Here is a 12,147-nt window from a genome sequence, read left to right as displayed (position 1 = left end):
GGTCCTGCACACAGGCGGTGTTCTTAGTGGCTGCATGTGAGGACCCTGTGCAAGCCAGCGTAGTGCCTGAATGCTAGAAAGCACATGTGCACGGGGAGTGGCTATGGTTGGTGACACACCCTGCCAGGTCCCCAAGGGGCAGGCCAGTGTAATGCCTGAATGCTAACAGAGAGATGCCTTAGCAAATTAAGGCACTTGCTGCCAAACCTGGCTACCTGAGTTCAGTTCCCTGGAACCCACATGGTGAAAGAAGAGAACCATCTACTAAAAGCTGTCCTCTGGACTCCACACATGCATGTACACACACACACACACACACACACACACACGCTAAATAAAAATTTAGAAAATAAATAAATCTAATTGTTAAAATGTTTAAACTTTATTGGGACTGGAAATATAGCAAAATAGCAGGGAGAATACCAAATACACTCAATGCCTGGGTTCAGGCCCTAGTACCAAGAAAACAAAATAAGATTGATGCCAAGTATTTGCACCTTCACTTTTTGTGAAGGGAAGGGGACTTTCACAAGGTCCTGTGATAGGGAAAACTGCACTGAAACTCATGGTCAGAACTTCCCCCTGGGAACTGGTCATACCTGTTTGTCTATAGGTACCGAAGACGTGAGTCATACCTCTGCAATCCACTTCCTGACCACCAGCTCACAGTCTGCACTATCAGTGAAGAAGATACTCCAAGTGCCAGGACCACCAACCGAAGCTTGGCATTCGGAGCCTCAAAGGAGGCTATGCTGCCTACAGACAGAGAAAGGAGAAAGGAGCTGGCAAGCATGCCCTGGCACCTGACCATCAGCAGTTGATAAGCATTGTGTCGGGTACGGTCTTTACCTTAAAGAGGACAGAATCAACAGATGCCCATACACCTACTTAATTTGTGTTCATTCAGGTAGGATTCTCACATAAGGCTCATCATGTTAGAGTATACACCTTCATAGTTTTTTTGGCACATTCACAAAGTTGTCAACTATCCCCACTAATTCCAGAACATTCTCTCTACCCCCAAAAGGATTCCCCTTCTCATTAGCATCCCTCCTATCCTGCCCCACACCCCTAGCAATCACAAACTGGTCTCCATGGATTTTTTTTTTCCTATCTGGGGAATTTCACATCAGTAGAATCTTACAGTATGTGGCCCTTCGTGATTGGCTTCTTTCTCTCAGCCTACTGCTTTCCAAGTATATCTATATTGTAGCCTAGGTTAGCCCTTCACTCTTTCATAGCTAAATAATATTCCACTGCATAAATAAACTCTATTTTGCTTATCCATTGGTCAGGTGATAGGCACTTGGTTGCTTCTATGTCTGGATTTTTGTGAATAACATGGCTATGAACACGTGTACCCAAGTTGCTATGTGAACATATGCTTGCATTTTTCTAGAGTATATGACAAGGTGTGGAGCTCCGCTTAATATCCGAGAAGGCCCTGCCAAACAGTTTCCCAGAACGTCTATGCCACTTTACATTTCTTGCATTTCCATCAACAGCAAAGGAAAATTCGATGGCTCTATATTTTTTGCCAGCATTTGGTATTGTCTGTCTTTTTTTTTATTTTAGCTGTCTGGACGATGCAGAGTGCAAATTAGTTTCATAGTTAATTGCCTGGTGATTGATTTAAACACCGGAGGTGCCAGAGGTGAGCTTGCATGTAACAGTCGGGGGGTTCAAAGCAAATTGTGGCCCAGGGCAACCTCTGCAGAGCATCAGCTGTGCCCAGCAGTCACCAGGGGCAGCAGCACTCGGCTGAGGCGGCCTCTTCCTCCTCAACTCTGAGTGACTTCCTGTCTACCCGTTTCTACAGTTCTTCCGCTCAGGGATCTGGGTTTCATGAAGGAAGGTGGTTAGCAGACGTGACACCAGGAGGGTCATAACTAGCTGTTGTGATGGGTAATCCTGGTAGTCAGTGTCACAGGATCCACCATCACCTAGGAAAAGAACTCCAAGGCACGGCTGTGAGGGGGTTTCTAGGGTGGATTAATTGTCGGAAAGACTCACCTTCCCGGACCAGGTGTCTCACCTTCCTTGTCCTGGTGGATTGTGTCCCCACACTGTGAGCCGAAACGAACCTCCCTTCCCTTAGGCCACCTTGTCAGGTATTTTGACAGGGCAACAAGGGGACACAAAGACTGTACCCACACTTACTGTCCCGTGCATAACACACAGAGAAAATCCTGTGTCACATAGTGTCACAGAGAAAATCCTGCTGTAGAAGCCGACTTGGAATGTGATGAGAAACCAAGTCTTGCGAGGCTAAGGTCACGTGACTCATATACAGAAAACGAAAGCCAGCCGCAATTCCAGTCCAGCAGTCACTGCAGACAGTACCCAGGCGGCAGCTTCCTTTCCGTCCCCCACAGCTGACCGTTTCTGATGGACACCATCCTTGTAAAGAAAGGTGTCCAGGAGCCTTCCCCACTACCGCTTCTGAACCCTAGCTCTAAGAATACGAGCTCGACACCTCGATGGGGAGACTCCGAACTCGCTGCACTGTGTTCTGCCTCCTTCAAAGACAGGGAGAGCTAAGGGCTGGTCTGCTCTCCTAAGGACTCCAAACACCGCTCCTGAAAATGTGACATGTCAACTTCCAGACAGATCTGCCCAGTGTAGCTCACCAACCAATGCTGTAAGGAAAGTCCAGCCGGCTGCAATAGCAGAGTAAGAGGTCTGGACTTTCAGCTACAGCTCCAAGCAGATTTGAGCTCATATTTTTCCTTTTTAAATCGATTAATAATACTCCCTTTCTGTAGCTGTGTAATAGTCCAGGTTTCACAATCATTGATTATTTTATCAATCCCTTAGAGATGACATTTGGGTCATTTCTGTACTAGCTGTATAACTATCCCTGTAATAATTCATATGTTCAACATATCATGTATATGTGGATGTATCTACAGGACACAGACCTAGATGTGGAGCTGCTGGTGCAAAGGCTCTGTGCTGCTAAACCGATCTCCTTAAAGTGTGTGCTGCTAGATATACCCGCCAGCCATGCATGAGCACCTGCTGTCCCATCCTTACAATACAATGTTATATTTTTTCTCTGCCAGTCCACTTGGGAAGCCATAAATACCTATGCATCATTTGTGCTATGTGAGGTTCGTTATTTTTACATTTTTATTATGTTTATTATGTGTATGAGTGTGTGAGCATATGCCTGCTCACGCCAGTGAGTGCTATGCGTAGAGGTGAAAGGCCAACTTCTTCCCACCGTGTGGGACACAGGGATAGAATTTAGGTCATAAGACTTGACAGCAAATGCCCTTACCTACTGAATCATTTTGATGGCCCAATTTTACTGTATTTTAAAGAACTGATTATACTTCCTTTCCAGGGACTGCAGACATCTGCTGGCTTTCTAGTTCATTCTTTGGTCTTTTATTTTTGGTTCATTGAAACTGTGTGGGAATCAGCCCTTTGAGGAGCAGCATTTCAAATAGTTTTCACCCACTGTTTGGCCACCTGCTGGGACTGTTTCAGATACATTGTTCTCATTTCTTGTGCAGTACTACTGGGCCGCCTTTCTCATCATTTCTAAGTCTTATCACGGTTGTCCTGTCCTCCAGGGCACCTTTCCACTCCTTATTCCAGCGAATTTTAGATTTTTCCAGTTGGGCAGAGATGTTAAGGAGAGAAAAATAAAAAGGATTGACACTGTATAGTTTTCCAATTTCACTACATTTTTTTCCTGAGGGGATAGATAGTAAGAAAAAGAAACTGACGGTTTTTGAAAGTTAACCGTTCCCCACACAATGAACAGTCTACACCATTTTGCTTTTGACTGACAGAAGCAGACCCTCAGATCTTACCGACAGTGACGATCCTCAGCAGAGAGAGCATCCACTTCTGATTAACGAGTTTCCAGAATGGAGGAATTATTAAGAGTATCGGGGAGAGAAAGGCCACGCCAAACAACTCCAGCCCCGTGAGCTCCAGCGTTTGCAGGGGGAAGTAATAGATCATGGGTCCCAGGCCATGGTAGAGAGACCAAGAGACGTAGCCTAGGAAAGACATTTAAGAGAGAATGTGACTTGGCATCATTCCTGCTGGCGACCTGCCACCCCAATTTGCTCTGGATTTCCTATCTCTGGCTTCAGCTGGGTGTTGGTAGCAGACTCCTTCCCCTACCCAGCAGGCAGGGTGGAGAGTGCCTGTTGTGAGTCTGCCATCATCTCTGTTTGCTCCTATAATCACGTAGTCATGCAACCATGTCTATACCTGCAGATAATCCCAAGTAAGATGTCAAAGGCTGGACCATCTGAGCTGAAACTGGCTTCCCGTCACGACTCTAATAAAATCCTCTCACCTAATTTGGCCCATACATATGTAATGAGAAATAGCATAAAGCTAAAGAAGTAACATTCCCTCCACCTACCCCAACCTACACCCCTAAAGCCCCATCTTTAGGCAACAGACCTTTTCTTGTGAGTACACCATCCTAAACCAGCCTTTATTGGGCAGGGCTGGAGAGTGGAACAGATCTGAAGGCAGAGGCACTTCTGTGGGCATAGGCTGTGTGATTATCTTAGGCAATAATGATAATTAAGGCTGTGGCACTTGCCGTGTACCAAGTTGTTTGGTTGGTTGGTTTTTCGGGACAGGGTTTCTCTGTGTAACAGCCCTAGCTGTCTTGGAACTGGCTTTGTAGACCAGGCTGGCCTCAAAATCACAGAGCTCCTGCCTCTGCCTCCCGAGTGCTGGAATTAAAGGCGTGTGTGGTCTTGAGCTGGATTTTAACCAGATGTCTTGTTCCTCATACAACCCATGTCCTGTGGACGGTTGTATACACCTTATACTCTCTCTTACTGAAGCCTAAACCATTGTGGCACAACAAAACAACAGAAACTCCCGAGGAAAGTTTAGTGATTGTCTGGCATGCCCGAGTAGTAAATGACACCGGGAGCTAAATTCCCAGCAGCCTGCCTCCGAGGATGCTGCTAGCCAGCGCACTTAACTTTCTCCCCGTCCCTTCTCAGCCTCACGTCGTTAATCTGCAGAAATCACACCACCTCACAGTTCTCAGAGTTAAGATCAAGTCTCCCAGAGGAACTCAGTGTGAGTCACTTCACACCTCCCAATTTACAAGGCACAGAGGGAGGCAGAAAAATGAGTTTCAGTCTCTCCGGAGAACAAGTTGTTCTCAGAAACTCTCGCTCTCGGGAGCGCGCCTTCCACAGGACAGAAGCTGGCTTGCTGCAAAATGAACTGCAAGACCTAGCTATTTCCCAAAAGTTTCCCCGAGAACTCAGGAGTTTAAGAATACATCTCCCTCGGAGCCAGAACACTAAATCCTCAGTACTTCGTGCAAAACTGCTAAAGGAGCCCAGGAGACTAGACACAGATGTTTTTTTATTTCTTTTACCAACACGCTAGTATACTCGCAGCTACCAAGACCACTTGAGCAGGGGGCAAGGCCAAAGACAGAAGTTACCCCGGATGCTCGCCTACAGCCCCGGGGGAAGACAGGTGCCCTTTCCTTGGGAAAGCTAAGTCCAGTAGTAAACTGTATTGAGGTAAACTGAATAAAGGTCACGGTCCGGGGCTGCACGAGATCAACGCAGAGAACGCTCCACGCAACGCCAGGGCGGCGTGGGAGCTGCTGAACCCCGGCCTGGGACCCCTCCATCCGAATCTGCTCTCCCTCCCTCCCTTCTGTCTAGGGCTCGATAAGCATCTCGGTTCCCAGCGCCGGACCTCTTCTGCCGGCTCTGCCGCCCCGGCGGGGAATGAGCCCAGTCAGCGTGCGCCAGGACGGCCTCGACTTACCCAGAAAGGTCTCCAGGACGATTGCTCTCCACAGGTCTGGCATCGCTGCAGCCACCCGGCAAGCCTCAAGGACCGTCCCTCGGCGCGCTCCGCGCTCCCTGCGGGGTCCGCCCGGCCTGCCCGCTCTATGTCCCCGGGTGGCTCCCGGGTCTGAGACGGCGCAGGAGCCCAGGCAGGGTGCACCGCCTCCTGCCTGGCACACCTGGGCGCCGCCCCGCCCGACGCCACCTGAGTTTCCAGCGCTGCTGGGGACGCGCCACCCCCACCCCACCCCCCCACCCCCACCCCCCACCCCCCACCCCCGTGCAACCTGCGCGCTCCAAACCCGCCATGCATCCCAAACCAAATCCGCTGGTCCCCATCCCACCTCCATCCCACGAGAGAATGTCTGGAAGCTGGAGCAGTTGCGGGGGCGGGGGGGGGGGGGGGGACGGGACCCCGGAGGAAGGGAACAACACAGATCAGTGATGCCATCGTTTCGTATGAGCCCACCTGGGGCTGGGGACGCAGAGCCCTTGGTAGGGGAGTTGCCTCGCATGCACCAAACCTTGGGCTATTCTCTGTGCTTTATAGACAGGGTGTGGTGGTTTAGACCTGAATCCCAGCATTTAGGAGATGAAATCCAGAGAATCACGGGTTCAAGTTCATCCTCCGCTTTGTTGGTAAGCTAATATTAGGCTCCCAGATGCTGCAGCTCGAGTCTGAGAAGAGAGTCGGAAACCCACTCCCAAGCAGCGAGCAGTGCGAACCTCCACCTTCTTTAGACCAAAGTGACTCCATGCCAGCCATCTGACCCAACTCTCTCTCTCTCTCTCTCTCTCTCTCTCTCTCTCTCTCTCTCTCTCTCTCTCTCTCTCTCTATCTATCTATCTATCTATCTATCTATCTATCTCTCGCTTTGGTAGTAAACACAACTTAGGAACTGTCAATTGCATTCTGGAAAAAAACGGAAGTTCCAAATAATGGAGCAGGTGAACTATGATGGGGTGCCTAAAATTTAAAAGAGAAATAGCTCCAAATGGCCATTGTTACAAGTCCACAGCAACCTTGGACTAGGGGCTACTACTCGCTTATGAACACACAGAGATAGCTGGATAAATTCACGGAATAAATAGCCCCTCCAGAAACCTCTCCTCTGGCACCATGATTTTTCATAACCTTGACAAGACAGTTACAGGAGACAAAGAAAAGTTTTTCCAGCAAATGACCCAGGACAGTTAACTACCACGTGGATAAAGCTGAACCCCTACTTCACACCATATACAAAAGCCAACTTATACAGGCTCAAAGACTGTAGTTGTTTGGATAAGAATGCCCCCCACAGGCACAGGTATTTGAATACTTGGTTACCCGTTGGTGGCGCTGTTTGGGAGATGGTACAGTCTTACTGAAGGAAATATGTCACTGTGGGTGGGCTCTGAGCGCTCATAGTCTCTCCCCAGTTCCAGATTGCTCTCTCTGTTTGAAGTTTTCTGTTGAAGACATGATCTCTGGGTTTTCTGTTCTGGCTTCCCTGCCATGCCTCCTCCTCCTTGATGAACTCTCACTCTGGAACTATAAGCCCAAATACTAAACACTTCCTTCTAAGTTTCACTTTCCATGGTCACAGCAACAAAAACACACCTCATACAAAGATCAAAAAGTAGATCAAACTGTGAATCCTTTTAGAGAAACAAAAAGAAAGCAAATTCTCCTAGTTTTTCACTTTCAGGCAACAGATTCTCAGTTCAGCGTCAGAGGTACAAGAGACAAGAGAGAAATGATACATGAATCGGATGTCCTCTGTGGGTAAAAGCTTTTAGCCAGGTACAGCAGTGCGCACCTGTGGTGGAGAGGTAGCTAGGGAGGCTGAAGGGGAGATCATCAGCCCAGGAGGTCCAGGCTGACCTTTGCAACAAAGCAAACCTTTATCTCAAAAATAAATAAAAATAACCAACAAAAAAATAGAAATATTTTTGCTTCAAAGGATTGAAAAGAGGACCAGTAAGAGAGCTCTGTGGACAAAGGTTCTTGCCAGTCAGCTTGACCACCTGAGGCCATCTTTGGGGCCCACATCATAGAAGGAGAAAACTGACTCTTACAAGTTGTTCTCTGACCTCCACACTCATGCTGTGGCATAAGTCCTCTCTCTCTGTCTCTCTCTCTCTCTCTCTGTCTCTCTCTCTCTCTTTCACATACACACACACACACACACACACACACACACACACACATGCACACATAACAGATATAATATCTTCGAAGAAAGTAAAAAGAGAACTGAGTGTAGCTTAATGATAAAGCTTGTCCTTGACACACCCCAGGTCCTGAGTTCAAACCCCAGCAAGTACACACACAGACACACCTGGGGGCCGGGGGGAGGGGGGGTGGATAACCAAGAAGGGAGAAAATGTCTCTAAGCTCTGCGCGTTCCAGTTGTCTAGTTCCGTCTCTACTTGCAGAGATGTTTCCCTGCATCCCCCTTCTGTCTCACTGAAAGCTGTCTGTGGGTTGTCTTACTCTGGATATTTTGCATAGATAGACTCATACCATGAGCATGTGGCTTCCACCTCTAGTCAGAAGTCCTTGGGCAGTTTAGTGAAAATATGATGCCATTTTAGAAAAGCTGTTGATTTTGATGGCTTTGTCAGCTAGGAAACAAACAGGGAGTTGGATGATCTCTTTCCGTCCTTCCATGCTGACTTCTTAGAATCCTGCATAAAGATGGTGTCCCTTAGAAAACAGGCGATGGACTAGGTCAAGTTTTCCTCAAGGGTGTAATTTTGGCAGTCTGTAAACGTGTACATCGCTCCCAGGGCAGCGATTCCGAATGAGCCGTGCCTCTGTTACAGCATGGGAAATGGCCAGCACATGGCAAGCAAAGGCTGAGTTCTCTCCCCTGCAACTCTGCCCAGGGGTGGGCTCAAGGTCCTCTTCAGTAATGCTAGGCAGGGGGGTGTCAGTAAACCGTAAAAAGAAATGAGACACTGGTACATGCTCCAACAAGGATGAGTCTGGAAAGTACCACACTACCTAAGGTAGGAAGCCACACACCATAGGGCACATGTGATTGCCTGGGCTCACTTATACGAACTATCTAGAGCAGGGAACCCCAAAAGGGCAGAAAGCACCGTGGTGGTAACTGAGATCTATGAAAGGGGGAGACTGGGAAGTAACTGCTTAATAGAGAAGGCTTTTCTTTTAGGGGGGTGATGAAAATGTTTTGGAGTTAGACTGTGGTGGTGGATACAGAACAAATACACAAAGCCATGTGACTTCACCTCTGACAAGATCAATTTAACGGTATACTGATTTTGCCTCAACTGAAAACGATCAGACACCTGGTATCCTGCCTGTATTTTAAAAGTATTAACAGGCACATGTAATCCTGGCACTTGGGGGGTAGAGGCAGGAAGGTAAGGCGTTCAGGGCCATCCTCAGCTACATCGTGAGTTCAAAGCCAAACTGAGAAACACGAGGCCTTAAGAACTCGAGAGTTAAAAACCACCAACAACAAATGTTCAAGCTGAACAAAGGGAATGAAAGAACGTTCTCCAATAAAAGGGATACACAGGAGTCCAGTGAGCACAAATGTGGAAGACAATTACATGGGGGAAAATCCACTTCACACTCACTGTGGGATTCTGATTCAAAAAAATAAAAAGATAGTATCGTATGTGGAGGCCATGGAGCCCTTACACTTTGCTGGAGGAAATGGAAAACGGTACAGCTGCTGAGGGAAACGCTCTATTGGTTCCTCAATTAAATACAGAGGTACTCTATGACCCAACCACTTCACTCCAAGATATAAGTACAGGAGAGAAATGGCAGTGTACAAAACCCATGCACAGATGTCCACAGAAGCGTTGCTCATGACAGCAATCCAAATGCACAACCACCGATTATAGTAGTCCGTCCATACAATAGAACACTACTTAACAATGAAAAGGTATTGCTCTATACAATGGCATGCTTGAATCTTGAAACTGTGTTAAGAGAAAGGACCCAGTCATTAAAAATGTGCAATCCCATCTATGAGAAATATTCTGAATAGGCAAATTGAGGGTGACTAAGAGTAGCTTGGAAGTCGCTCAGGGCTATTGAGATAGGTGGAGAAGGAAATGGGTTAGTGGTTCCAGTTTCTCATAACGTAGCTGGAAAATGTTCTAAAATTAGCTTGCTGACAGCACTTCCCTGTGCATGTTAAACTAAGCCTGTGAATCCCATGGGGTGAGAATCACCTCTCCAAAAGGGGCTTTGAGGTGTTTTGGGGATGGGGCTGCAGTCTTTGGAAGCCAGGCATTCGCAGCAAATGAAGAACTTCATCGATCAAAGGCATCAAACCCTGCACTGTCCCGCCTCGGTGGCTCCCTGTTTCCTCTCTGTGTTCATTACGCTTCTCACTACTCTGACAAAGACTAGGCAAAAGCAACTGAAGAAAGGAAGGAAGGGTTTACTGGGGCTCATGATTTGAAGTTGAGGGTGCAATCCATGAAGCTGGGGAAGGCTTGGCTACAGCGCCTACCCATGATGATGGGAAAGGCATGGCGACAGCACCTACCCATGATGATGGGAAAGGCATGGCTACAGCGCCTACCCATGATGGCGGGGAAGGCTTGGCTACAGCGTTATACATGCACTTACGTGGCATCCACAGTCAGGAAGCAGACAGAAGCAACGGACCGGTTCTCTGCTTCCTTTCTCCTTGTTATTCACTTCAAGACTCAAGCCCAAGGGATGGCACCACCCACAGGGCAGGTCTCCCCTAAACAGCTAAGCCTCGGAAACACCCTCAGAGACACACCTTGAGGTGTGCTTCCTGGGTGGCTCTAATTATCCAGCTGGGTTGACAATGAAGATCAGTTTTCACGTGAAACAAAACAAAACAAAACTCCACACACAGAGATCTAACTGAACGCTGGTCTGTCTGTCTGCGCTTTGCTAGAGCACGATCAAGTTTGTTTCTTTTCTCGTTCTCTGTTGCTGTCGCTGTGGTTGCCCTTCTGTTTTATTTCCTTCTCTTTAACACTTCGACTGCAGCTCGCCACAAGCATGTCTGGAAAAGGCAGTCTGTCTGTCTGTGAGCCCGGAAAGAGAAATCTTGGCGAGCAGCTGTCAATCTCTGCTACAAAAGTCGACTCTATCCAAGAGTTATTTTGAGGTTTGAATAGATAACAGGCTAAAGCCTGCAGTGCAGGCCCTGTGGTGTTCACAGGGCTCAGGATACCGGGAAGGGTCATTTGTTAAGCCGCCATGATGTCTGGCCTAGTGCAGGGGAGGTCTTCGGGACAAGTCCGGCAAGCTTTTCAATAGCATCCTTATCCTGCGCTATTTTAATCACCTTCTTGAGGCTTCTCTGTCGCTGGCATTCTTCCAACTGCAGATTCAGCAACAGCAGACGGAGAGGTGTTTCATCGTCAGCCCCCACCCATCTCCAGTGAGAAAAACGGTGCCCCACTCTTTCTGATTCCCCAGTCTGTCCCTTCATGGCACGCGGTGGGAAAGTTCCTAGTGGCTCCTGAGGCTTTCCCACGTCCCTTTAATGGGTGGTTGAGGGACCGGGTCCACAGAAGGTTAATTATGAAGCTGCTTCTCATTTCCTTGCTGGGCATCATACGTTAAAATAGAGGGCTCGTATGGACTTTTAATTACCTGGCTCTCCACCTCGTCTTATTGCTATTTAACCGCAGAGATTATACAAGGCTTACACCCAAGACACAGGATATAAGTTACTCCGCTGCTGATAGCGGCCATGTTCAGCCCAGCCTGCACCGCGTGCACACGGTGATGTCAGTTTGCCACGGCTGCTGCGCCCTTGATTTTCAGATCTATAACTGCTTTGGCTTACATTCAACACCAGCTCACCTGGCGGTGCACTCTCCTTTTCACCCTGAAGCTGTCTTTTGCATTCTGGCATTACCTGGGAACGCGCAAAGTCCCGCCCAGCCATGCCAGCTGCTTCCGCGTCCCCCAGCTCGTAGAGCATGACCACATGACGTTCAGTCCGAACACACTGAGACTATTTTTCTTCTTATCAGAAAACAGGATCTCTGGTGTGAGCGAACACTGCGTGCCGCGATAAAGGTTTGGTCTCCTGGTGAGAATCAGCAATGTTCCTCTTTAAGGAGGTGTGTGAGAAGAGCCGCCCACTCCCCAACCAACCACCACCACCGTCATGGCAGTCCAGGCTCGTCCTGTGTGTAAAAGCACCCACACAGGAGAAGAGCACTTCCTGGTTTGCAATGACTTACATCCACATCTCCCTGGTAGCCCATGCACCTCAGGTCCGATGCAGCAATCATCATCACCGTGAAGCTGGGGCCCAATGAGAAGGCAGCCTCCTCCCGAGTACACACTGAGACCTTGGAGGCACCACATGGTTTTCGC

At 48.3% G+C, this 12,147-nt stretch overlaps 1 protein-coding gene and 1 long non-coding RNA gene across 3 annotated transcripts in view; both read right to left on the bottom strand.

The window, feature by feature from the left end:
- Cwh43 (cell wall biogenesis 43 C-terminal homolog) overlaps positions 1–6,035 on the bottom strand; it is a 52,185-nt gene extending 46,150 nt beyond the window's left edge. Inside the window, exons 1-3 of the mRNA XM_052735133.1 lie at positions 5,782–6,035; positions 3,825–4,016; positions 636–756 (exon numbers count right to left, since the gene is read on the bottom strand). Of these exons, the coding sequence (XP_052591093.1) occupies positions 636–756; positions 3,825–4,016; positions 5,782–5,824 (356 nt within the window). The 5' untranslated portion in view covers positions 5,825–6,035. The remainder of the gene's footprint in view (positions 1–635; positions 757–3,824; positions 4,017–5,781) is intronic.
- Positions 6,036–6,104: 69 nt separating this feature from the next.
- Positions 6,105–12,023, bottom strand: LOC128108904 (uncharacterized). Of its 2 annotated transcripts, none has more exons than XR_008217617.1 (3): positions 10,405–12,023; positions 8,311–8,474; positions 6,105–6,482 (listed from the first exon to the last, which is right to left on the bottom strand). It is a non-coding gene; the product is annotated as an uncharacterized LOC128108904 (long non-coding RNA). The 2 variants fall into 2 exon arrangements; XR_008217618.1 differs by lacking the exon at positions 6,105–6,482 and adding an exon at positions 6,697–7,335.
- Between the last annotated feature and the right edge of the window lie 124 nt (positions 12,024–12,147).

The sequence above is a fragment of the Peromyscus californicus genome, unplaced genomic scaffold, assembly GCF_007827085.1.
Source record: "Peromyscus californicus insignis strain IS unplaced genomic scaffold, ASM782708v3 Scaffold_13__1_contigs__length_99412109, whole genome shotgun sequence".
Lineage (NCBI taxonomy): Eukaryota > Metazoa > Chordata > Mammalia > Rodentia > Cricetidae > Peromyscus > Peromyscus californicus.
The sequence above is the reverse complement of the archived record's forward strand: the minus strand, read 5'-3'. Positions and strand labels throughout refer to the sequence as shown.